This window comes from Hetaerina americana, unplaced genomic scaffold (genome assembly GCF_022747635.1).
Source record: "Hetaerina americana unplaced genomic scaffold, ioHetAmer1.1.p SCAF_2, whole genome shotgun sequence".
NCBI classification, from domain to species: Eukaryota; Metazoa; Arthropoda; class Insecta; order Odonata; family Calopterygidae; genus Hetaerina; species Hetaerina americana.
In genome coordinates this window covers 27863023-27890605 of record NW_027286763.1, presented here as the reverse complement: position 1 = coordinate 27890605, position 27583 = coordinate 27863023, and the positions used below count along the sequence as shown (strand labels likewise).

The following is a 27583-nucleotide window of genomic DNA, read 5'->3' as shown; positions in this document are numbered from 1 at the left end:
TTAGTGCTGCTTTTCTGGCCGGCATACTGCCTCGTCCACATACCTATCCCGCTTTAATGCATACCCACGCAAATGCAGCGCAAAGGACGACGACGACCCAAGCACTATGTGTCTCAATCTAGCAGGTTGGCACTCAATGGTTTGGATTGGAGATGAACTCATGATAGCACGAACGTCGGTTTCAAGAGCAGCGTTCTCGCGCAGACATATCTCCTACAGCAGCGTTCTCACTATAGGAGATATGTCTATAGTGACATTCGAGAGATGGCGAAATCTTGAGACGTCACAAAACCCTATGCACAAAAATGTAGCTTAACTCGTATGGAAATCGTTAAATCTTATATTAATGAAATACACCATATCCTTCTCGTCCCTATCTTAATTGGTGTCTATATCTGAAGAAACATCTCAAAAGGTTAAGAATGAACACGATTTATAGCTGTTTTATATTATTATTCTTTGATTGACGAACTTTTTGTACACCCCTTTGTCATACCTGCTCGTTCCACGAGTAGATTCCACTTAACTGAAACATGAAAAGACACCTAAGTAATTGGAACTCATTCTTTTTCCTACACATTGTAACGAAAAGAATCGTAATATTATGATTGAGACTCGAAAGGCAGAATAGACATTGCTTGCCAGAGTCAAAATGATTGATGCGCCGCCAATCTCCGAGGACTGAAATCGACATGTGGTCGAAGAGGCAGTTATTGATCACAGATTTCATCGCAAAGCAGTCCCAGTCGTGGGCGTGCTGTCAGAGTCGCATTTTAACGCAGTCACAGGTTGTACTGCTTGGTGCTGGCGGACTCGCCGAGGCTGATCTCCGAGGGAGGCGGGGAAGAGGATGAGGAGGAGGCGGGTGGAAGGGGCGGGAGGAGAGCGGAGGCCGCCGCCACCGCCCCGTCGCTCTCCTCTGTCCCTTCGCCGTCGTGGCCTTCCGCGGTCACCCCGAGCGATGAAGGCCCCTCGTTCGGAGGGACCCTCTTCTCCCATTCCTCCATGTACTCGAAGACCTTTTGGTAGCCGAAGGTCGCGGCCTCATCGATGGGGGCTTTACCCCACCTGAAACAGAAGAAGGAGTGGGTTCGACACTCGGCGCTTTCACATGTGATGCGCGCCACATAATGTGTCGATTGTGAGCTTACGCACATAAACTCAGAACCTGCCTTCCGATCGGCTCTCCGCCATCAATTCACCACCACCACCTCAATCCACTCCCTTCCCTCGGCCTACTTCATACCAATCACCTCCCATTCCCGCCATCATCACCCGCCCACCCAGATGCTTCTCTTACCGAAATGAAATCCTCGGAGAAAAAGAGAACCCAGAGCAACTACCTCTGGATACCAGCCTCGCGAGTGGTTCTCCTGTTTTTTTTAGAATACTCGAACCCTCCGCATGGACTACGACCTTGATGGGGTGGAAGGGCTTGCGTGCTCCGTTGAAACTAGAGCTGTAATGGCAAGGACAATGATAATTGGCTCTGATAGGGTTACCCGTGTGCCTGAAAGGTTTACTGGTTGCAGACAAAAGGTAAAAGGAGGCTGCAAAGACGTCTAACCCCAGTGGGGACGTCATTTAATTGATTTGCCTCGTTAAAAACACTATTGAAGATGGAAATGGGAACCACCTTTAATTATGCGAGACAAAGAGAAAATGAATCCTGGAAGCTATGGGTCTCGGCCCGCAGCGTCAGGTATCGTGACCAGAATCAGGGGTAGCGAAGCCTCCTCGGTCGTTATCATATGAATTCCTCCCACAACTGAACTGAGAGATGTTAAAAGAAGACTGAATGGGACCGTACCGGTTAGTCAAGGAACTTGGAATGTTATAACGAAAATGAGGACATGGAAGCTGGAAAATATCCAGAGACAAATGGAGAGACATAGATACACGTGGTCTGTTAAAAATTTCCCAAGTTTTTTTGTTACAATAAATACTTCACCAATAAATTACTAGTCAGGGTACCCGTCAAAGTAGTCTCCTACCCAACGCATACTCTTATCCCAACGGTGTTTCTACTTTCTGAAACAGTCCCGAAACACTTCCTCCGGAATGCTCATTAGCTCTTCCGTCGAATTTTCCCTATCTCTGGAATGGTGACTATTCTTTTTCCTTTGAGCGGGGTTTTTAGTTCAGGGAACAGTAAAATCCTCGAATAAGAGTAATGGGAGATGACATGAGGACAGTGAGAAACAATAGAGGTATAGTTACAGAGTATATCTACATAATGTTCTGCAAGCCACCGCTAGGGTTTGTGGCAAGGGGTGACTGAAAGCGAAGGGTGCAAAATATAATTTAAGTTTTTTCTAATTTCCAGTTATAATATATCATGAAAATAATTCAAATTTCATGATAACTACTTGTACATATAATACGGTATATAAGCAAAGTATACTTCTTTAAGCATAAGCGCCGAGAGATTAGTAACAAGAGCGACAATAAACAAAGATTAGATTAAATAATGACGACTTACTAGACTACTTTGATGAAAAAAAGAAACATACCTTCTTCTCTACCGCAGTGATTTACAGTTGCTCTCACCCCTGACCCTTCGTGGGAAAAATGAAAAATTAAATCTATCGATTACACACTTGATTTATCTAATATTACCGTCATCATCGCAAAGAGACCTACTACCATTTTAAGCAAAATATTTTATTTATTTATGTGAAATTCAACTTTCGCTCCGTGAGTGATTCCCAGCCTAGCTCCTCTAATAATTTTGATGGGCTAATCAGTTTATCATAACCACGTTTAACAAATCTAGTTCCTCTACACTGCACGCGGTCCAATTCGGCAATCAATCCATATTCATGAGGATCCCATATACGAGCAGGATATTCTAAATGTGGGCTAACGAGTGAAATTTAGAATTGCTCTCAAACCTTTTCGTCACTTTTCCTCAGTGTTCATCTAATAAGTCCCATTCTTTTGCTAGCTTGTTCACACATTCACTGTATCCGTCTTACTCAGAGGTCGCGAGTGAGGGAAACACCTGAGTATTTAATCGAGTCTACACTTTCTATTTCGATATTCCTGATGTAGTCTGCGCTCGGGAGGGAATTGCTACTCGCACTACTATTCCAAAAATGAATCACCACTCATCTTTGTTACTTCCATTCTAATTGTCACCTATCGCATCAACGTTGTATACCATAAGGGTAATCTACTAAAGCTACTTTATATACAGGACTAGGGATATCTTTGCAAAAAATAGCATTGCCGGCAAATAAACGTATTTTACTGTGACGCAAGGAGTTAATGTCGTAACTGTATAGAAATAATAAAAGAGGCTTCCTTGGAAAACACCTAAAGTGACTTCTACTGTATTAGAGGCAAAACCATCTATGACTATCCTTGGCACGCAACCATTCAAAAAGTCTTGCGTCCGGCCCAGAATACTTTTATCTATGCCATAGATTTCTAACTTTATGAGTAGTTTACTACGAGGTACTTTCCCGAAGGCTTTATTAAAATCTAAAAAAACCGGGTCCACTGGAACATTATTTTCTCCCGAACCAAGGATATAACGAGCAAAAAGAATAAGTTGGGTCTCGTAGGATCTGCACTTTCGGAATTCGTGCCGGTTTTTCATCAATAGCTCATGATTATTGAGATGTCTCATTACAGAACTAACAATTAAATGTTCCATGACCTTGCACCAATTGGATTAGAGAGAGATCGGTCTGTAATTACAACGTGTAGGGCAAAGAAAGATAAAGTTCTCAAGGTACTTGTCAGTAAATAGTTGGGACCGTCCACAACCTTGAAATAGAGAAAATACCTTGACTAAAATCATAATTTCTTTTGATCGTTAATTTTTTGAAATGCCATGTCACAAAATCGGTATGTTCCATTGCCTCACTCCACGAAATAAACTTATACTCCCCAATCTAGAAATGATTACCACAGACACCGCACTCGTATGAAATGCCATTTCTTCACAAAACCGAGGGTGTGTTCCAGTATTTCCTTCACGGAGTGTCTCACAGCGCTTCTCATTCGGTGAACTGAGACCCAGCTTCCGCCTAGTTTTCGAAACATGATATCTCCTTATCAGGATGCGTAATCCAGGGGAAATCCCTCGTCTCGTGACATGCTCCAAAGGAGCAGTCTTCTCCAGGAAGCGAATTACTTGAGAGGTCATGCAGCGAGCGGTATCACAAGACATCAGGAAGTAAATTTACGCACAAGGTGGAGATTTCTGCTGATACGCCAATATATACTAGCTTCAGCGCTGGAATATGCCAGGAGGTTGACCATTTCCACAACCCCCTTTTGAAGAATGAACTATTTCAATCCAGCTTACCAGTCGTTTGAAGAACCGCCCGATGTTTGCTTAAACCTGATGCGGAGAAAGAAAAGTGAAATAGAGCGCTCCAAAGAGAGAGAGGTAGCCCCTTGGGGGGCATCCGCCTCACCTATCCTTTGGGTCGTGTGGCACCCCACACTGTTCCAGGAGGAACCGGACGCACTCGAGATGTCCCTCGGCGGCGGCCAGGTGCAGCGCCGTCCGGCCGTCATAATCGGACAGCGACATGTCCGTGCCCGACAGCTTGTGCCTGAGGAAGTGAAGCACCACAATTAATCAAGGAGAGTGAGGGACGCCTCTTTCGCTCACCCGGGAGGAGGTGGCGGTTTGCTTCAGTGGCACGCTGGGCTCTCGGCGCCCTTGCGAACTGCTTGACGGGTATCTCGATGGTACCCACAGACAATAAATGGCACGCGACGACTTGCGACACGAATTCGCCGCAGAGGCTGTTTCACGGCGCGCCCATTCAGGAAGACGACGTTTGGCAGTGCGCGGATGTCGCGAGGAAGAGGTGAAAAGGTAAAATCAACAATTTTGAGCATATGGGCAGTACACCAACCTGAAAGATAGACTTCCATTCGATGAGGCCCCCTCCCGTGATTGGTGCACACCGGTCGTCATATGCACACGAAAATGAAATTTTAGACTACATTTTCAATTTCGTCACCAGGAAATTTGGATTCATTATCAATGAAATAAGAAATCACAGTTATGGACCCGAATGTTGGTTTGTTATTTGAGGAAAGTGCTCACCTAGTAACAAGCACTACACGGTGGGTGAAAATCACACATCACGGTAGGGGATCAGAGAATGAATAACTAGCCTAGTTGCTCACTCCCTGTACCGCCTGTGGTTCTACGGAATTCGGTAACCAAAAATTCGCACAACTTGGGTGAAGCTGAGGTTGCCCAGAGGCATCACCAAGAATCGAAAGAAGGCTCCTCATTCAGTTGGCCAACGCTCTACCCACTGAACTTCCACTTTCCCAAAAGAAATAGTGACTGTAATTATTCCTCAACTAATCTGGAAGTTGCAAGGCTGGCCTTTGTTTGCGTTGGATTTACAGCAAGAAATAAAAATGCCCAAACCCTAGCTGGAATAAAACAATCCAGGTGACATTCGAAACTGCGACTTCTGAATTAGTACGCTAGGATGCCGCTTCGCCACCGATGAGGTAGAAACAAATAAAAATTCTGCCAAACGGAACAAATAAAGATTCAACTAAAAATATTTTCAAGCCGGAGCGATAAAAATCATATTGCACCATTTTAATACATCTGGAAAAATTAGTTCCTTAAGCTATAGTTTTGCTAGTAACCGATGGTTGGCCATTACAATCGATAGCTTATAGATCGCTCAAAGTACCAGTATTCGAATTTGTCTATCAATATTTAAAGCCTTGAGTGAAGCTATAGATCGCGGAGGAGTTTTAGAAAAAGGCTTAAAGCCCCCCGCACACAAGGGGCCCCCGCGCAGAAGACCCCAAGAAGAGCCCCCCCCCCTTACCTCCGCATGGCGGTGACGTCGCCGCTGGCGGCCGAGAAGAGCAGGTTGACGATGCTGAGGCCTCGGCTCTCGAAACGGTACCGTCTCGGGTCCTTCTTGTTCACCGCGTGCTTGAGGTTGTCGTAGCGGTGGAAGTTGAAATCCATCACGAGCTCCTGCGAGAAGAGGGGAGACGATAAGTAGCGTCAGGGCTGACCGGCCTCTCTGGGACACCAGGGGGGCACGTGCAGCATTGGATGTTGAGTCCCTCGCAGGAAGGGAGGACTAGACGGTATAAGTCTTTTGAGTTGTAATTGAAATACTCTATCAAAATAAAATATTTTCACGATCCTGTAAACACGTTTAGATCATTCCTGATTTGAATATTTTCATTTCTTCATAATCCTCGAGTTGACATCTTTAACGACGCGCCTTTCATTTATGCTTGACCTTTCCGAATAAATCTTCCCCTCATTACACAGCTCTGTAAACCACCGTCCCTCAATATGTGCCCGAATAGCTAAGTTCATGCTCCAATCCCGCTTTGCCCTTCCTCTTCACCAACTTCATTTCGTATACCATTTGTTATATTAACAATCCGTTTCACTTTTACATGGGGTTCGGAACATACGTTCGTAGTTATTACGAGTTGTCTAAAGATTCTTTGTTTTCTCCCTAATTATCAATCACGCCTTCACATCGCCCCGCAGTTGTTGAATGCCATATTTTCCGAAGGCATCACTGTCAGTGACCCCAGGGTAAGTTCCTTCCTCCCAAGTTACTCGCAGGTGTTTATGATACTGACACGTGCTAATGTTTACGATATGGTTACCGATACCGTGGTACCAGAGTATAGCCATGTTTGATAGGGCACTGTGACGGTATGTGAATCAAGATTTATCGCAGCAGCCAAGGACATCGCATAGGTTACCACTCAAGCTCAAATAATTCCTTATATTTGGATTCCAGGAGGGGTAATTGAAGATTGGCACTCAGGACCTGAGCTGAAAAGTGAGTTTCACATAGGAAAGACCGGAGTGGAGGATTAACAATCCAACTCACCTCGCAGAACTGGACGCCTCGCACGCTGTTCCCCATGGTGTCAAGGTTAGGCGACCAGATGCAGATGCCCATCACGTTGGGGATAACCACCAGCATGCACCCACTGACCCCTGACTTGGCCGGCAAGCCAACCTGGGGAAACAAAAACACAGTCACGTAAAAAAATTTTATGGAGCGGTAACTTTTAATATGCGTACAAAACACTCAAGCTCTAATGAGGAAAAAAAATTTATTTGCAAAAACACTCATAGCAAAGAATTAAGATGCACAATTTTGGAGAATGGTCATAAAAAAAGTTATCTTCACTTGAACGCATTTCTTTCCATAGTTAATAATTTTACCGTGACGTGAATTTTGGTTCGTGAGGAATAATTTATTCTCGTCACGTTTCAACAATCATTCGCATTGCCTGATCGCCCCTCCCATATGCCCACTTCCTCCAATCACTCAATCATTCACTCGACGGAACTCCGGATTGAAAGTAACACCCAAGTGTTTAAAGAGGAGAGACCCATAGAATATAGGCTAACCAACAACGTACCGGTAGAATAACAATGGCGAACGAACAGTCACCGTTACTGTACAAAACCTTCGCCTCTAACAATTATCTTATCCAAAAGCACATCGCATTTCGCAAAATAAGCCTTGATGCTTTGTTTTTTTTAACTTTAGTACTAGACATCCTCACCGAATCTGCCGGAAACATTCAGAAGATAAATAATGACTTGAGTCACATATGGCTACATTAACCATGGCACTTGTGCCAATACAACGCAATTCCGCAATATAAAATTTTTCATCCACAATCCTCGCACGCATTTTCCCTACCCTCTCGCACTGATCGCTCCATCACGCACTTCGCCCCCCCCCTCCCACTCACCTTATGTCGTCTGTCTAGCATCTCGAAACTAAATCAGCACCATTTAATTTATCAGTTGAACCGTAAAGTCATGCATTGAGATAGTATGCCTTCCTAGGTCAAATAAACCTGCACACTATTCCACTCCACTTCTTTCCATCCTCTCTGCCACTGCGCAGTTCCGCGCCACAGACCGATTTTGCGCCGTAGATATATTAACATATCACCCTGCAAGCAAACGCTAGGTGGTGTGGCAGGGGGTGAATACATACCACACAACATTTAGCCCAAAATAGCCCAGCCTTTCACCCCCTAGCGCCTTCGGGCAATGCTATTCTGATCCGTTGGCATATGAGTCGTCCAGGGTTTCCTCCCGTCGATCGCTGGGGCTCAAGTCTGTAATTTGTTTTCTCCAGAGAAATACGCTTCCTAATCTCCCAAAACAGCGGTTTCTCCGAACCCATGTCTGTAATTTATTTTCTCCCGAGATAGAGAAAGATGACGCTCTCTGAGAAAAATAATCTATCAGCCCAAGTCTGTAACTCGCGAAGTAACTTCCGGGAAAGATTGACGGTAGAATCTATCTCGTTGGTCCAGAGAGGGGGTACTTAAAGTTTTTTCCTAGTTAAAACTGCGTATTTCGATAGGAATTTGTCAATTCCTTCCCAAATTTTGAAGCAAAACTAGGACTATACATTCCGACCAACCGACACGTCGACTTACCTTGAACGCGAACTGCCCCGAGTAGTCGTACATGCCGCAGCTGTGCATCAGGGACAGGACGTCTCGCACCGAGTCCGGCTTCAGCACCTTCTCGTCCGTGACGGGACAGATACCGCCGTTGGCCAGCGTCGCCGCCACCACCGACAGGCAGTCGCAGTTGCTCTCCATCGAGCAGCACTGCGGCAGACAGGAGAAAAGGGGTTAGCCGCGCCCGACAATACTTTCACCCTTGAGGGCGTCATCAGTGACATAAATCCATAGTATTATTTTTTCGACGGACATAATTAAAATAAAGAGGTTTAGCAGAGGAGGGGTAGCAAGGTAGGTGCGAATGGAAGGGGGCCAATATATTCAAATTTGTCCGATTTCCATTAATACCATGCAACTAGATCTATAAATATTAGAGCGCTCCATACCGAGATGCTTTTCCTTTCTTGACGAGGGCAATGGGAAATATATTCTTCTCGTGACTGGCGTATTTCAATTAAAAAACCATAAACACAGTAATCAACCCGAAGGTCGGTTCAGTAGGTCGGATGGTAGAGGTCACCCAGTACTAAATTCACTCGTCAGGGTAGTGGGGCCAGTTCCTTTCCCTGTGCCGGTCATGGTTTCCCAGGAAGACCTGGTACCCGAAAAATCACATAGCTTGGGTTTATTTCAATTATTAGAGAATAAATAAAATTTACAAATGTTGGTGAAAAATGTCGCAGTCTACTCTTGACATACCAGATTGACTGGTGTCGATCACATGAGAGTAATTTTGTCAAAGTGTAAAATCCTCGAATGTTCGAGGGGATTACGTTTGTACTTGCCTTCGTCCAATGAGGCCACATCATTACAGGTCAGCATTACCCTCCATTATTTCAAGAAACGCGACGTGGTTTCCTCCGCGTACCTGTATATTAGTCTATGGCTCATACTTGATGGTAATGACATGTACAGGCCTGTATGAAGGTATTGAGGCGGACACTGATGTAAGCAGTTAGCATAATGGTGTTGATACTACAGCCGTAAAGTGGGTCATAAACCTTTTGGGATACGAATCAGGATGTGAGATGGTTTTCCATAGAGGGAAATAAGAGAACGACCAATGCGGCCAGGGAATACGGCCAGGTCAAAGGGCTGTCCAAATTTATCTCCGTTTCAGGGTTTTCCGAGCAAAAGACGCAATTCTCCTGGTTGTCCATGAACACCTGGCTAATCGAGGACTTATTGCTGGGTCCTCGAAATAGAATTGGAATAGTTGGATTTCCACAAAATTCATATATTTAATGTTATTATCGTCATGTGCGGGCGGAACATGAGATTTTCTGAAAGTTATTTAGAACATACTACCTTGATCAAAAATTTCCCGGAATTTATTCAGAAAATTAAAAATACAAGTTTATTCATCTAAATCTATATTGTCCCCTTCAAAGTAATCCCCATCGACTGCAACACACTTATGCCAGCGCTTGATCCAATCCTCGAAACATTTTTAATATTCGGTTTTCGGTATGTCCATCAGTGCTTCCTGCGATTTTTCCATTACTTCCTCTCGGCTGCTAAAACGCGTTCCCCGTAATGGTTTTTTAACTCGATTGAACAGAAAGAAGTCACAGGGAGCCAAATCAGGTGAATTCGGTGGCTGTTGGATGGTATTTGTTGCATTTTTCGTCAAAAAATTACGAATAATGATAGCACTGTGCGACGGTGCGTTATCATGGTGCAAAATCCACGAGTTTTCTGCCCACATTTCTGGTCTCTTTCGGCGAATTTCTTCACGCAAACGTCTCATAACGCCCAAATAATACTCTTTGTTTACTGTCTGGCCTTCTGGCAAAAATTCATGATGCACTACACCGTTGTAATCCATGAAAACCGTCAGCATTGCCTTCTTTTTTGACTGAAAACGACGTGGTTTTTTTGGTCTCGGCTCATTTAGTGAACGCCATTCACTTGCCTGATGTCTGGATTGCGTGTCGTACTCATAAACCCACGTCTCGTCTAGTATACTAAGTATTCAATTGTTCCCGGCTCAACCTTGTGGAAATTCATTTTCATTAAATGAAGAATACAATGTATCTTTCCACTGTCCTAGGACAGTGGAAAGATACATTGTATTCTTGATTTAATTATATACTAAGTACTCTTAAATGTGTTTCATGAATGTCCTAAATGTGTCTTTAATGATTTTTACGGGCATTTTGGGTTTACGCAGTTCCGAAACCTGAACTTTGGAGGTAGACTGTAGAATTTCGACGGGTGGATATGGAGAATTAAATGAGCAGAGATAGAGAGAGAGGAAGTCAAGTGAAGCTATTAGCTATCCTGGTGCTTGCACCCTCTGCCACACATCTTTTTGGTGGAACGCGGGAAATTTATGTTGATGTAACAACGGGGGGAGAATTGATGTTTCTGTGCCGAATATCGAAGGATAAAAAAAGAGGTGGGGAGGGAGTGGTGAAGAGGCGACACGAGAGAGGAGTGGACAGAACCAAATTTGGACACGGAGGACGAACGCTGCGTCGAAGACCTGCGTGGTGAGGTGAGGCAGAGGAGATTGTCGCAGATATGACAGGTGGAAGTGTTTCAGTTTCATACGGAGTCGTAATGTCATCAGTGTATGGATATATCGATTCCAAAGCACAAGAAAAAGTGTAAATCCCACTTTAAATAATAATGGCACGAAAATGTGTCGTCGGGTGGTAAGAAACGCCTAGATATCCGAGCGTACGTATTCGTAGATTGTGGATGGATCGGGGGCGAGTTACTCTTGACAGTGGTGAGTCGCGACGCATGAATGGGGTGCGTGGTTATGTCCCAAGTAGGGTTTCGGTCTGAGGGCGTCGCGATGGAGAGATGGAGGGTCCTGCAGCCCCAAGCGGCGATGGAGGTCGGGGCGAGGGTGCCCTGGCTCACCTGGAAGTAGAAGTCCATGCACTCCCGGAGGTTGGCCCGCTCCGGATAGCACTTGTTCTCGCGCATGTAGAAGCCGAGGGCGTAGTTGCGGTCGGCAGCCTCTCTCTCCGACAGGAACACGGCGTTGTTGAAGCCGAGGTACTCCCCACCGGCCAGCTTCTGTAAGGCGACCACGCGAGGAAGACGATATGAGAACGACCCCAGGGAAAGAAGTGGGGTTTGTTATCGGGCATCTGGCGGAAACCTTGTGAACATATCCATAAAGTGATAAATTCTTCACCCCTTAGGGAATTAATAAATTATTAAAACGAAAAAAATTCAGATGAAACGAAAACCGTCAATGAATAGGGGAGAGGAAACCGACGATTGCCTTCTATCAGTCACCCTTCACGATTTCTATCCCGCCCATGACGATTAAAAATGTTTTTTTAAGTTTCAGCGTTTTCTTTTGGCACCTTTGCATTAAAATTCGACGACATATACGTCATCATTTAGTGCTTAAAATTGAAAGTGCGCTCAGTTGCCAACCCTGAAATCACAGTCCCATCTCTTCCAAATCGGTTATTCCATACGGGAACTTCGGGTCAATGGCAAACCTAAGATACGCGGTCGCTTCCTTGAAACGACGTATTGAGGAATAAGGATTGCTTTAACGACCCAGATTTTCGTGACTAAATAATATTTACCAGTATGATAGTCTAGTTAATACAGTTAATTAACGGTGATAAGAACGAAAGACATGAAAATCAGGCGTGAGGGAAGTGACGAGCGGTAGGGTTGCCCGCCCACCTTTGGTCGACGGTCAGGCACGGCTAGTTACGCCTCGACATCCCCTCCTTACACTCCCTAACCCTCCCCACACCATGACAGAGAGGGAGGAAGCTCAGTCGAGAGGGACGGCAATTTCGTCTAATCTTCCATTCACGACCATTCCGAATTAGCGCCCAGCACACAACACACGCAAAATGGGAGGATCACTGTGACGGAACGAGGGCGGGAGATTTCCCGGACTGACCTTAAAGTAATTGATGGTGAAGTCGAACTTCTCGGCCAGCGTCATCTCGGGCCGCACCAGGGTCTTGAGGAGGGAGGCCACCAAGATGGCTCCGGCGTTGATCATCGGGTTGTGAGGCTTCTCTGGAGATGAGAGAATGGAAAGAACGCGTGGGAAGGCGCGCGACATTCAAAGCGGCGAGAGAGAGAGAGAGTACACTCAGCGCCGCGCAGGGGTGCTCTCCTTTCCCGGGGGCACCGCCACGACTTACCCCCGCGCCACCAGATTCCTTTTCCCTAAAAAGGGCATCCTAATGATCCGTGTTTCCCCCAGTTGATCTCTCCTCGGCCCTGAAATGAAGGCGAGTGTTGGAGGCCGGGGGACGAGCCGGGGTTGGGCGCCCACTCGAGATGGACACGGAGGCGGGGCGACTGCGAATCGACAGGAGTGGACCCCGAGGCAAACGGGACGGCATTGGTCTCCTCCCTCCCTCTCTCTCCCTCTCGGGAGGATTGATTTAATCAGCGAGAGTCACTTCACTACCGCTCGAATCATTCCACTGGCCGTTCATAGTATTCAGAGTCCCTTTGGGTAATTATAACAGTCGAAGCAAGGGAAAAGGTCAAGTTTCAGAGGAGGTCGCTACCTAGTAGAGGATTAATAATGTATGAGAAACCTTCGGAGCATCTAGGGAGGCCTAGGAAGCTGTATCTGTACATGGAGGCGGAGAGACGAATAAAAACAAGTTCAAGATTTGTGCGCAACTTATGATAACGGAAGATGAGCCCACTGATTATATGAACGATCTAGTAGCCTACGTCTCGATGTAGAGGAGAGAAGGAAAAATGTTGCCAAGTTATGAAGGGGGAGAGAAAGATAATTCGTCAAGTGCCACGTCGAACACTTTTAATGTCCATGTGTGGCAGCACCTACTGTTATTACGTACATACTCGTATGTGTTCGCCGCACGAAGACTTTCTGGATGCAGAGGGCAAGACGAACGTTGCAACCTCTGAATGTAACTGGTAGTCATGGAAGATGTACACGATATTATTATGGCAAACATGTATGTAGGCCTTTACGCGTAGATACAAACGAGAGATGGAGAAATGTTGCCATTGCAGAGGCTCATCACAACTAATGATCACGGCAGATAGTCCAACTTTTATTAGACCCACGATCAATGCGCGTAATTTTACATGTAGACGAGATATGGAAGCATTTTGCTGGAACTGTAGCTCGGCACTACTGTTGATCACGATGAATAAATCCACTGTCTTTATGTAGGCGACTTCGGTGCCACGTCCAAATACAGGGAAATTAACTTTGCCACTTCAGGGTCTAGATATAATCTTGGCCGATAGAGCCAATTAACCTGTCGACGATCAGAAGTGCACTGCATTCAGAAATAACATTGTAATGCAATACCGTTTATAAATGAAATTCAACATTTTTACATAGAATATTTGGCGTGCTCTCAAAAATCTGCCAGCCTCTAAGAAATCATCAAAGCCATCACTACTTACACAACGCTTAACTCGTCGGACTGATATGTCTAATATATGAATTCTCAATGTGGTATTAGGTAAGAAAACAACGACTGGAAATTGTTGGCCATTAAGTCGAACTAATTCGCACCATTCCACTATCCGATGTGCGTAAAATTTAATGGAATAATTAATTTTCCAATTGATGGCAACATTTTTAGCTGAAAGAAATAAATTATAACCCTGAGAAAAATCATTTCTCCTGAAGTCACTCCTAGATTAATTTGAATTTTTTCATGACTAATCGAAAATCAGTCGCTTGATCTTTACATCGAATTCTTAGGCAATAATAATAAAAGAATAATCAAATACCCATCCCCCGGAGAAGGGGAAACTCAACTATAAGGGACTCAAACTCGTGACTTCTGTGTTGTCATTTAAAGACCGTACCTCATTACAACCACGACGCCACCATTACTCAAAAGCATCCCTAAGGGTACTAATGTCGGAGCGGAATTAGATGCAGTTCCAATTGATTGGAAAAAGGTTTCGTCGTGGTAATACATGGTGGTATGCCATCAAAAGTTTAAAAATTAAATGTTGATAAAAGAATGATGAATGTTAATACTTGGGAGAAAACAGAGTGCATTTGTCGGATATGAATTTGTCAAAGAAACGCCAATCACACCGGGTGTCCTCAATGTAGTCTACTGGGCCTCTTATTGTTTTAATTTCGCATCAACGACATTATTAAAGGAGAAATTATATGCAATTCTGTACCGTTGACTTCACATAGCAGAGAAGGATAAAAGATACTAGAGGCAGAGTCCAAGAGCAAGAGGTTTAAACGTAATAACTCTTAGGATAATTATCGTTGGAAATTCTTGTCAACAACTGAATCGACTTGATATGAACATGCCGTGAGGTTTGAAAAGCCGAAATTAAAAGGATATCTGGAATAAGTTTCAAGGTCGGAACAACGTAAATGACCGAATCCGCGTGAACAACATCCATGAAGATTCCCTCTACCCCTGAAAATTATCACACCGCATTATAAATCGCAAGCTGTCTTCGCAACCTCAATCCCTAAACTTGAGAAGGTAAACAATACCGTCCAATGTACAGCTTCATTGTCAGGCACCGCTCCAATGGGAGCATATTAGAATTGTCGAACGGTCAGTCGAAAATGAAATGTGCAGTGGAGGGAGAAACAGATGAGCGAATACCCCCCTTCTCACAATAAGTACTCACTGTTGTGATCCAGCACCAACTCGTTGAACATGCGTCCACTCGGCTCCTGGCCCACGAACTGGTGCACCAGGTCTGCTCCAAGCTCGTCCAGAGCGATTGCGTACGACAGGGGCTTACTGCGGAGAGAGAACGACAGGACTTCCAGCCTGAGAGGTACGGCGGTCCAAGGGCTTTCGCTCGGGAAGGGAAAGTGGGCTGACGCCGGGAAGGTAACCGCACCCTAGCGCCTAGCAGCCGAGACGCCCGTCATCTCCTGCTTCCCCGGAACTTAATAATTCGCTGTTTTACGCTATTGCAATCAATTTATCTTCTCAACTGATTTCTGAGATACATTTTATTCTACTCTAATTGCTATTCGGGCCATTTATATTTAAATATCAAAATAAATGGTTACTTAGTAATTTACTACGTCACAATTTAATAGAAACACAATGATTGTTTCAGATGAACGTTATTATCAAAGTAAAATAACTAGTCATACAACCATATTTATACCTCAGTACCTGGACAGAGGTTTTAGGGAAGAGTAGGAGGAGATGTAGGAGTATGTTGAAAGAAAATAAGATTTGGAGGCCAAGAAAACCAGTCTCCAAAATAGAGGACATCTCTAGAAATATTTACCTTTCAACCCCGTGACACATCTCACGCTTAAGACAGGGAGAGAAACAGACATAAATGGGGTGTGATCAAAGATGACAATAGTCCTTCAAAAGAAGTCATTTGAACTATGTATACATACTTCCAGAAATTAAAAATAAATAGCTTATATCCTTTGCATTCGAAATGAAAAAAAAACTTTTAAAATTACTGTGCGTAATAATCCCAAATGTTCTTGGCAAAATAAGAACACGCATCGTATCAAATACCAGACCAAGTATCTCGGAGTCGACATAGCCTCAGTCATCAGAGTCTAGAAGGCTGCACAGAAGAGAATAAACGCGGAAAATACGGACCATGGAGAAGGAACAACATTTAAAAGATATCTGACGACTCCGGAGTTCAAATGAAACCGGAAGACGATACGACATCTTTAAGGCGCTTGATGCAACACTTGCGCATCCGAAGGAGGAAAGGAGGGGATTAGGTAGGCAATCTATGGCCTAGGTGGAGGAGTAGACGTTGACTTCGTTAAAGAAAACTGAAATGGCTACGTTGCGTGTCCTGAGTAGCCTCTGCAGCAGCTAGGGCTGAGTAGTAGTATTATTAGATGAGACGCAGGGAGAAAACCGATCAGTTAGCGCAGCTAATGACTGGATCTCGAACACAGTTCGAATTTAAGCAGCCAGCCAATAGAAGGCTGACCCCTTTGGGGAATATCGCAATGAATGTCCTCCTCACCTGCATGACTGGAGGGTGAAGGGCACGTTGGTGTCGCCGATGGAGAACCTCTGGCCGTCGATGGTGCATATGCTGATGCCCCAGTAGTCAGGACTCATCCTCGCCAGCTGCGGGATGTAACTGGCCACCTACCAAGAATGACAGTCATAAGTGCGTATTAGTGGCGGGGGTGCAAATGAAAATGCGAGATCTTCACTATTCAAGCAATCATAGGGATAGGGAGGGGCGTGGCCGGGGTTATAGGGCCCTTGTATCTTTCATAAAATGATCCACAGGTCCAAATCAAAAGGTTTTGGCCGAAATCAATTTTCCAACTGAATTCCGAAGTGTCGCGGTAATGTATTTTATGCATGGAATTCATAAAAATTAGTAAGTTTGGTGCTCACATTACCGATGTAAATAAAGGATACAAATATCTTGATTCAGTTGTGACATTTCTACGATTAAAAATATACTTTCAAAAGGAGCACGACCCTTCTCGAGAAATATCTTACTTAGCTACTCGTCTGGTAATTGATTCTGGAAGGTTAGCATTTACTCTAAGACTAAGGGGAGTGGGGTACTTTGGGTGGATATGGATTACATTTAGGCGTATTGTGGAGCAAAGTTGATCGGGAATGTGAACATTGGTTGTGTAGGCAATGTTTGTTGACAAATGTGCAGTCCCAGTCCTTTTCTGGTCTGATGATTTAAAATTACTCTCGAACATCTGCATTTATTCCCTTCTTTTATAGATGTAAGAAGATTTCGAGGGCAAATTATGAAGCGCGGTAATTTATGAGCAATACTTGACAAATGGGCATCCGTGTAATCCCGACAAATGGGCTTCGTTAATGTAATTTTATTCTGACGTGAACGTTGCGGCACAGTTGTCCCACATGAACGGAATGACGGTCTTAACATTTGAGCCTATGAATACCTGGTTTAAATAAGTTACGATTTGAGGAAAATCAAGGTTTTTAAGATTGCCGGATTGTAGAAGAATAAATCAAAGTGGCCTTCTGAAAAAGAACCTGAGCCTTTTGGGTGTATCTTCAGCTCACGCAGCGGAAAAGATCTGGTTAGTGCTCTTTCCCGTTATTTCACTTTTGGCGGTTTTACTAAAAACTGCTGGAATATCCGTGACCGAATGTTTCTGATTGCTGAATTTTTTAAGTTTTTGGATACGAGAGAGAAATGGTGAAGTCTGTGTAAAGGGTGAGGAGTTACGGTTTTTATTAGTGAGATGATAATTGGAGAAGTCTGGCATTGGATGGTATGTGCAAGATATGTATCCGGTTTGGTTACAACTAATTTGTTTGGAATAGATGCTTACGTATATTAAATGCTAGAGAGTTTAATCCGCGGTTAATCTCAATTTTTTTGGCAAACGACATGAATGGGTTTACGGAACTTAAGAAAGATAATACATATTTGTGTATCTCTATTTGCTAATCCAAAGGGAAACCTGACATGGATGTCTTCGAATCAATATAAAATAAGCCAAAGTAAATATAAATCGCAATGAAATATTAACTTCAAATTGGTGGAAGGAAAAATTTTGAGTAATAGTGAAAGTGGGGAGTCCATACGTAGGCCTCGCTGCATTGCATACAATTCACGGTTTAACGAGAATAATTTATTAGTAAATTCATACTTAAATAATGGTTATTAGTTTTTGAATGAAAAATCTTGATAAATTGGCACCGTTTAATAATCATTGCATTACGTTACATATATATGCAATACCGTTTTGACTTAAACGTTCGTGAAAATATCGGAAATGTCGAACGATGCGATCAAATAATTTGGCATTGGATTTATCTCTATTAATTAATTAGTAAGCTCTTTGTAAATTTCAACGGTGATCATTAATGAAAAAATTTTACAATAATGACTACAGGGTTTGATTTTGCGACTAATTGTTGCAGAGGGAAATCTCGAAACTACATGTTTAATTTAAATACTGGTTTTGTGAATTTTTGGCATCCATATTGATTCTCATAAGATTCGCCGGGAAAGCACGAACTCCTATAATGTTGATAATATTACTTGGAAGTTATATGCGAAGGAGTGGGGGAAAGGTGTACGATGCACGCGATGCACTGAGTGCCTAAAAAAGGATACCATAAGTTCTGCGAAAGTGTCGCCTCTCTGCACGTAATGACTGGACTCACCTTGCCCTCGGTGTTGGATTTGCATCGCCAGTAGATGTCCTCGATGTCTCGAGTGAACCCCTGGAAGTCGGGGATGATGAACTGGTGGCGGAAGGCCCTGGAGATGAGCACGATGTTGGCGGACACCAAACTGCGCAGAAGGCAAAAGAGGGTAATGAGACGCCACGAAAGGCCGAGTGTGGTGGGCTCCAGAGGAGGAACGGAGTCGAAATGGGAATGGAGGGCACGTCTAATGTGTCTCTTCCACGGTTGTCGAAGTGCGTGACGTCATGAGTCCCGTTGAAATTCGATGAAACTGAGGAATATATGAAAAGCGGGACGTGACCACCGGAAATCAGTCCTCGCTCCTTGAATCTCCACCAAAGTCAACCCACTTTGACTTGATGTTAGGACAGAGATCCAGAGAGTAAATTCAAATGGAGTTCAGTCATGATTTAGTGGTCCCAAAGTTTGGTATGAGGCAAATAGGATATTGAAATACTTTATGGCGTTAGCTTTGGGATGTTCAAATAAATTACTAGTAGTTTTCAGCAAATAGCGAAGAGAACAATGGTAGCTGTACATTTTTAAGATATATTATTGATTAAAACTCTCGCAATCCAGATCTGGCGTGAGCAGCTGAAAATCGAGAAATCAACTATTTGCACATCTTTCACTGCTTCCAATTCAAAAAAGCGGTAATATCTCATGGAAGTCTTAGAAATTCAGTCAAGCGGGTATATTTAGATTTTGTTTTCTTTGGGATACAAGATTTCTTTTTATTAGCCTCTTAACCCGAAGAGGCTGGGTATAGAAATTCTATCTAAAGCTTCCAATTCTCGTCCTTCCATGCCATAACTACTTTTCCGCCTTTAATATCTCTTTACTTGACTTACATGATCGTCCCTTGGTTTTCCTCGCCGGGGCTGTCCTTTAATTTACCCTTCAAATATATGCTCTTAATAAATCCATCATATCTCAAAGTGTTGCCAATTCCCCTGGTTCTTCTTTCCCCTGTTCTGCTCGACCCTGTCCTTTCCTCGTCCACCCTTCGTTCCCTAACTATTCAATGCGATTGTCATCAATTGCGTCCACCAACAACCATTTGATGCATTGCTTTCTGATTTGCGTGTTTATCTTTTATGAGTATAGTACTTGTCTGTAAACGCCTTCCAAGCTTAAACTAATCTCATATTGGTGTACTTCGAACTCCTTCCTTCGTATGGAGTTTTACTTACGAGGCAGGCATGGTAATTGGACTCCACTAGTGAATTTATATCTATATACTCTTGACGCAACATCTGCACTTTTACACCATGTTGATTTTCATCTCATGTCTCTCAATGCCAGAGCCACTTCCTGCAAGGTTTTCCGCAGGTATTCTCCGTTCTCCGCTACTATGACATCTGCTGCGATGTCATTTGCTGCTCGTATTCCGATCATTTCATTTCTTCTCCTTTCAATTCTTAATTTCGTATTTGGTATCCATTACTTGCACTTCTTACATTTCCCCTTTCATGTATCTCTTGCATAATACCGTTACTTTTTTACTGGAATAAACTTCCTTATTTATGGTCACTTGAATATTTTTTCGTCTTTCATTCACACCGTAGTGCCTTAGTTCTTGCTAGATTGTTCCTCTATCACTGTAATCCATGAAGTCTCCAGCACTTTAAATCTTTTTTCCTACTCCCCGTTGTAAAGGGTTTTCTCTTCAAGCCTACGAATGCTTCTTATAATGGCTTGTTCACGCGAATCAATGTGTCCAATATCCTTTACCAGAACAGAAACTCTCTTTTTTTTCTTCCTATGCCTGAAAAGCTAGGGCAACTGAGGCCAACCAGTTGTGCCAACTGGCTGGGGTTCAATTTTAATTTTATTTCAAATTTCCATCAATTACATATTTCACATTCGTTTTACTACTGGACCTGTTCAATCAAGGGAGGTCATGATTTTATAAACGACATACTTCTACTCATACTAGAATATAATCCTCTAAAGTGGTCCCCAAAGGGTACTCATTCCACCTTTTTTCAGTATTCGAAAATATACTAAAAGACATTTTGTTTAGGTCCTTTCAAATCACCCCAGCAGCCTTTACCACAGGTTCTGATAATGAATAGTTTCCTTGAAGATATTTATTGGCCTTGGGGAACAGAATAAAACCAAACGTAGTTTATTATGGACTCTAGAAAGGATGTGAAACATAACTTACAATGTTTTCGCGAAATATTCTGCAACAGTATTTGCGATTCGCGGCCGTGTATCATCGTTATACAGGATCCAGTCTGTTGCTTTGACATGTGACCTTTTGCGAATGATACATTCCAGGGGAATTTTCAGTAATGCATCCCATTGTATGCTCCATTTACAATATGTTTTCTGGTATGACTTGTTTATACAACATTATCTGAATAATGAAAGATGTTGCTGCCATAACTTTTTCAATGGACACTATGTATGGGTCTTTTTTAGTGTTGGTGATGCTGGAGATTTCCACAATATGTTCTGCCGTGAGGTCTCAGAATCAAAATTATGTATCTAAGTTTCACTTGTAGAGGTAATCTTAGAAAGAAACTCCTCGATTTCCTGTAAAATCAACTTAAACAGCAAAAAAACATGTTGTTAGGGTATACACGATACCTTCTATGAAGTACGTACAAACACGCCTCGGGTACATTTTTTCTGTTAGCAGAGTGTGTGGACGCACACGCTTCAATGTTTCCTGAAAGTGCTCTCAACAATATTCGACAATCTTCTCTCACAGTGGTAGCATCAGTGTTAATATTTACCTCCGTGGGAAAATTGGCTGTATCTATGCATCCAACTTCCTTTGAAATCGATTGTCTCCGCTCTTTTAACATTTTAGACCATCTTCTATCTGACCTAAATAAAAGCACAGAATATCTTAAAGTCCCCTGTTGCATTAACTATGTTTCGGTCCAGATTTTTTTCAGACAAAAGCAAAATTTCAATGCACTGTCGCGTGTTACCTCCATCGCTGCAGTAAGCAAAATGAACACTATCACAAAGTAATGTATGCCAGTGTGAATTTTACGAACTGAAAATGTTTCAAATGGCAATGACTGCCGATGATGAAATACTGGAATCAAACCAATGACCTTTGTGCCACTCATACAAGGCACATTTAGATGACAATATAAGACAATTCATTTTTTTCGCAATAAATTATGCAAATAAAAATTCTATCATCACTCTAAGTATTTTGCAGCCCTCGTATTTTCACCGGAAGGCACGTTCGACTCGGCGGTCGATTTTCCTCACGTTTCTCGGTATTCATTCTTTTTTAAGGCGAAATCGATATCTTATAATCCAGTCTTCCTTGTTTCGTATCTCTCTCTGATTGGGTCAAACACGATACTCTTGGTCGCCAGCGTCTTGGTAGTTTCTCATTTATTTTATCCGAGGGCCTTATTTTACGTTTCCCCTGCTATTGGTCCTTCGGGTATTCCCCTGCTCTGCCTTTTTCTCGTCGCAGTCAAACGGTCGTCTCCCTCCATCTCATGCAATCTTGCAGAGACTCCGGCTCCTTCCGCTCACGCCATCCATTGTCTCATTTTTCCATCGGCTATTAAATTACCTTTCATACCGCGGTAACGTTCATAGCGACGCCATTTGGAAGTAGTCCAACAATCAAGCGCAGTTTCCGAGACCTTCGTCGCCGGAAATGTCGGGGGCGAAAGGGCACTCTGGCTCAGTGACACAATGGCAACCTTTTTGGCGGCTGGAAGGCGGAGGTTTGTAAAATTGTTTAGCTAGCACTTTGCGTTGATTTTTGAGACATTTTCTCAAAAGGGTCCCCAAACATTTAAACAGAAACCCTGTAAATAATTTTCATAATTTTATGACATGTATAATATTCGAAAGCATTTTCTAGAGTCCACATTAGGCGTGTCACTTCCTTCAGTGACTTAAGTGATTTTCACTTATTATCCAATATTGCTTACCTCGATAGTTCTTATAGGGGATTGAAGACACTAAACATTGCTGTATCAGATAATTACTTAACATGTTAACTTAAAGCGAAAGATGTAGTTTAGCACAAGGAAATGTTATGAAAAAATTGTTTTTTGTAGACGTTAGGAAAATATTTCTAAAATTGCATACCTTCTATTAGCATGGATTTAGTTAAAGATAAAATGCTCAAATTTCTCTCGCTGGGCAACAGTGGCTTGAATGGTGAAGTATGCAGCTATAGTAAATTAATTATTAAGACCAAGCTCAATAGTACATGGGGTAACTATGGGTAATAGTTACCACATTGGATAAAATAAGTTGCCTGCGCACATGTTGAATCAAAGGTTATAGTTTTTGTGACGAAAAGGAGAGAAGATTGAAGGGGGCCTTTGAGCGGATAATTGGATGCCACTGGATGGCCGAAAGATTAGCGCGCTGCCGTGGGGGAGCGGGTCGTGGGCGGCAGGGTTGGCCTCTTCGGCGGGGCCTTACTTCTTGAAGGCCTCCCTGTCCAGCTTCATCGTCTCCGGAGATCCTGTTTCGCAGCCGAGCAGTTTGTGCGTCATCTTCAAGTTCTCCATCATCTCCGCCAGTCGGGGGTCCGTCTTCCGCAATCCCGTGCTCTTCAGCGCCTGAAGACAAGGTAAAGAACGGTTAATGAATGCCAATTCCGTGGCGAGTGTCGTCTTACTGTTGACGTGTGCGACCAGGCATGGTGAACTGCGACTGTGCGATGAATAGTGTGGTACTGAGAAGAAGACGGCGTAGGAGGGCAAGAAGTGTTTCCTTAAGACCGAGGTTGAAACTAAATCTACTTAGTCCTGTGAGGGTGGAAGGGCCTTAGAGTCTCTCGTGCAAATGGGATAACGAGTATAGCAGGGCACTAATGGCCCTGACTCGTATGCCATAAGTCTCCTGAAAGGTTGAAGGAGCTTAATTGTGGTTGTTTAATGACAATTACTGAGTCCCAGCAAAGAGAATGACTTTAACAAACCAATTAATTAATAATACCGTATTTTGAGTTATGCACTCGACGCGTAGGGAGATAGAACTTGGAAAATAATAGTAATATAGATGAAGGCATGTTTTGGGACCGGAAACTGGAAAAAAGATGCTCTGCGGTTGTAGATATGGAAAAAAGGGAGGTTTTAAGTGTCATTAAAGTAAAGCATAGGGAATAGACCTTACACACCACAGAAAAACAACGCCATTCCTGACGCAGGACTTTGCAACACCTATTTCCCAGGATCCCACAGACTGAAAACCTTTCTTAAAGAATTGTTTCCTATGTTACACGATTATGACGCTACCTCACCTCTACAGTCCAAATGCCCCTCCTCTCGCATACAGACGACCCGCCAATCTCAGAAACATTCTGAGATCCACCAACCATTTGCCCCCCCCCCCCCCCGACAAATGTTCTCATCTTTCCCCTACATGCAACCTACCCCGATGTAAAACATTTCTGCTGGTTAGATATGCTTCCCCTTCCCCACATCCCCTCATTCCCCCCCCCATTTCGTTCCCACGCTAATTTCCTTGGTTAAAGTAATACTCTGTCACAAAAGAGATTGTAAAAGTTAGCCCGGAGAGGAGCAGAAGAATAAAAACAGTAAGCAGAATTTGTATAAATAAATACTGTCATAAAAGTAGTGGCCGTTTTCCAGGGATACATATTATGAGTTGAGATGAGAACTTCATCTTTAAGGTTGGACCAGGTGGAAAGAGGATGAGCACTAGGATTAGCAGTGCAAAAACGGACTAAATGCCACCGAAAAATTCGCAGGGCACTTTTTGTTTTAATCTTGGAGGAGAAAAATCATCTGTCAAATATTTTTAATGCTCTTGATCAAGACTGGATAGCGATGCAGGACGATGTAGGCTGGAATACAGATGAGAATAAAATGTGGATTGATTACCCGAAGAAGACAAAAAGACAACTGAGCGGTTATGTAGAGTGGAGAGATCAATTTTAAAGAAGAAATGCAAGGATGGGAGGACCCGGAAGTGGGACATGGAAGCTCTGTAAAACGGAATAAGAATTTCAATAATTGGGTGAGAAAATCCTAAATCAAGATGAGAGAAGAGATATTCTGTTGAAGAAGAGGTAGATGCAAAAACATTTTATCGACATAATAACGTGTACTGAGTCATATAATAAGTAAAGATTTTAAACTGACAAAGCACATGGCCAAAGGGAGCGAAATTAAAATTCGATTAATGAAAACCTTATCAAGCCATTTCAGTCCGTTGCATGTTGGGGTAGTTTGGAAGGACACGTCTGCAATACTTGAGGTGAAGTGTAATGGAGCACACAAATTGAGTCAGCTTTGTCGTGCATGACTATTTGTGCAATATCGGAGAGAAGTGATGGGGATGCTGAGGTAGTGTTTCAGGCTATAAACGAGCATTTGGAATATTTCGCCGCGATAGTAAAATTCATAAACGTTTTTGGTCCGCGGAAGAAAATGTCCACAAATTGAGCATTGGAATGGCGGTGGAAGGATGGATGGAGGGCACTGATGGCAGAAGGGAAGAAAGAGCGGGGGAGGACGGTGGCGAGGGACTCTTCGGTGTGCTTACTTACCGCAAGGAACTTTCCCACGGGCAGCAGGCCGCTCTCCTCAATGCGGAACATGTCAAAGAGGGCGTCCTCCATGTTCTTGGCTTGGTCGTTATCCCTGGAGCTGCGGAAGAAAGATGGACGGTGTGAGAGTAGCGGCGCGGAGAGACAACTCGCCTTTGTCTCCTCCGGACATCCTCACGTTGAGGAGGAGCCGTTTGCGCGGGACCCATCGCCCACTCCCACTGTCATTGCCTGGGACACACATCGTGTGCTGCAGCTACGTTCCGGGGTGTACGCTGTCCGCCATCGGTAAGTCTCTCACAGCGGAAGCCAAGAGCTTTTCGTGACTATATACGCGTACAATGCCAAAGAGATTCCTGATGTTTATTTATACAACATCTTTATTGGGACGAGATGACGACTTTATGGTTCCTTATTCCACCTAACCCTTACACATAATACATGTAAGATATTTACAAACACACGAGACCTATGTGGAGGGAAACACACCTATGCGGGAATCGAACCCACGACCTCTGAGTTGGCTGGTGAGAACGTTACCCCATAATGCCACTAGGGCCGGCATAACGTCCTCGCCAACGGGGGTGGCCCGTGTATGGGAATATGTGAAATAAAAGAGTATTAAAAATCGCCTATTCGAAAAATGGCCGAATCCTCGGAGCAACTTTCAAGTCACGGTAACCACCTCCACGTAAATCGCTGCTAACATTAATACGAGGGTCATCCGGAAAGTAGTACCCGTTCGTGCCGCATGAAGTGCTGACGACGCGAGTAGCCGCTGGACGAGGTCAGATAGCTTCAGTGGCTTGTCTGCCTTCTCCGAGCCAAGTTGCGTGACGCTAGCATTGCCTGTGTTGTTTCTGTGATTGTTTACAATGTTTAAAAAAATTGAGAACGCCGCCAGTTGTGAAGTGAGGGCAGTGATTAAATTCCTCAATGCAAGAAACGTTCGCCCATGTGATATTCATCGCCAATTAAAGGAGGTGTATGGAGACAATGTAATGGACGAGTCGTCTGTTCGGCGGTGGTGTCGCAACTTCAACATGGGGAGGGGGAACACACACGACGATGAGCGTTCGGGGAGACCGCCGTCTGTCATTACAGACCAACTGGTGAGCTCAGTTGACGAATTCGTGAGGAACGATCGGCGCGTCACAATTGATGACATCTGTGAGCATTTTCCCAATGTTTCTCGAACAATTGTTCATGAAATTGTTAAACACCATCTGCATTATGCAAAAATTTGTGCAAGATGGGTCCCTCGCGTATCTCAATGAGCTGGCGGCGAAGGACTATGCAGCAGGAATACAGAAACTTGTCACACGTTATGACAAATGCCTTAATTTGCTTGGAGATTATGTTGAGAAGTAGTTTAAAGTATCCTCTTTCAAATAAAATTTTTTATGTTTGTTAATATTTACTTTTGTGTCTTAATTTCACGAACGGGTACTACTTTCCGGATGACCCTCGTAGCATGGATTAATTTTATAATGAAAATAGAATATCTCTTACAAGGCAGGTCATCCAACAGCAAAATATCAACTATTAAAACAGTGGGAGGTGTATCCTGGATGATAAATACAAGTTCATTCATGGTTCGCACGTGCGTGCATGCGTGCGTGCGTGCATTCGCACCACAACAATTTAAGGACCCATCGGAAAACGGTGAATATCATTTCCTGCGTGCATTTCTAATGAGGCTTGAAATTTCGTCCTTCTACTTGTGCATGACCCAAGTTTCAGAAAATGAATAAAATAAGTCCACAATGTTTGTAGTCACGGAAAACAAGACATTGATCCCTTTACCCGGATCCATTAAGAACTATGGGCGGATGAGATCGTCCCGACGAGCCGAAACCCTTAGGGAAGCACCACCCAACGCATAAAATTAGCGAGGTATAGAGTTCACTTCTCTCCCACATTTCATCTTTCCTAGTTGAAATCCATCTCTTTTAGCGAATTTAAGTTGACTGATCAGTAAAAGTCAACGAACAACAGAATGAGCTTGCTGGGTACTGTAATCATTGGAAGGTGTGTAATCCAAAAGCCTACTGGAATAATGAAACACATTCCTCAATAAAGTAGGGACTTTTTGAACGGCTTACTTTCTTTTAAATTTAATTTCAAATTATTATGGGGGCCTTTATTTATTTACGGAAAAATTTCCACTTCCTTAAGCCTTATCAGTCGCACATGGAAAAATTCATGAATATCGAATGGGCAAAAGGAGACCGCACTATTTCCCACTCACTCGGATTTCGTTAGCATTCTCGGAGATTCCGGGAACCTCGAGCCCGAGAGGCCATCATCTCCTTTGTCTCCCTCACCTGAGGAACCTGTTGAGAAGCCGGAAAAACCTCTCATGGCTCTGCTGGCCGGACCTCCGCTTCGGCGTTGAACTACCGCTATCCTTGGAGTTGGTGTACAGGTCGTACGGGTCCGGGCGCGCGGCCATCAT

General features: G+C 43.5%; 1 protein-coding gene across 1 annotated transcript; it reads right to left on the bottom strand.

Annotated features, from left to right (window-relative positions):
• On the bottom strand, positions 1-27583 carry LOC139687646 (glutaminase liver isoform, mitochondrial-like). The gene is made up of 14 exons (XM_071584887.1): positions 27453-27583; positions 25126-25225; positions 23031-23170; positions 18582-18711; positions 16426-16553; positions 15088-15203; positions 12371-12492; positions 11356-11514; positions 8452-8628; positions 6870-7001; positions 5829-5983; positions 4431-4571; positions 903-1068; positions 1-213 (listed from the first exon to the last, which is right to left on the bottom strand). Exons 1-14 carry the CDS (start codon positions 27581-27583, stop codon positions 1-3), a joined length of 2010 nt encoding a protein of 669 aa, XP_071440988.1.

Bases quoted from the DNA above. Each gene is read 5' to 3' on its own strand.
- LOC139687646 (XM_071584887.1), bottom strand. From the start codon at position 27,583: ATGATGGCCGCGCGCCCGGACCCGTACGACCTGTACACCAACTCCAAG. The intron at 25,226-27,452 runs GTGAGGGAGACA...TTTCTTCCGCAG, and splicing joins CTTCTCAACAGGTTCCTCAG to CTCCAGGGATAACGACCAAG. The intron at 11,515-12,370 runs GTCAGTCCGGGA...GTCGCCTTACAG, and splicing joins TCACCATCAATTACTTTAAG to AAGCTGGCCGGTGGGGAGTA.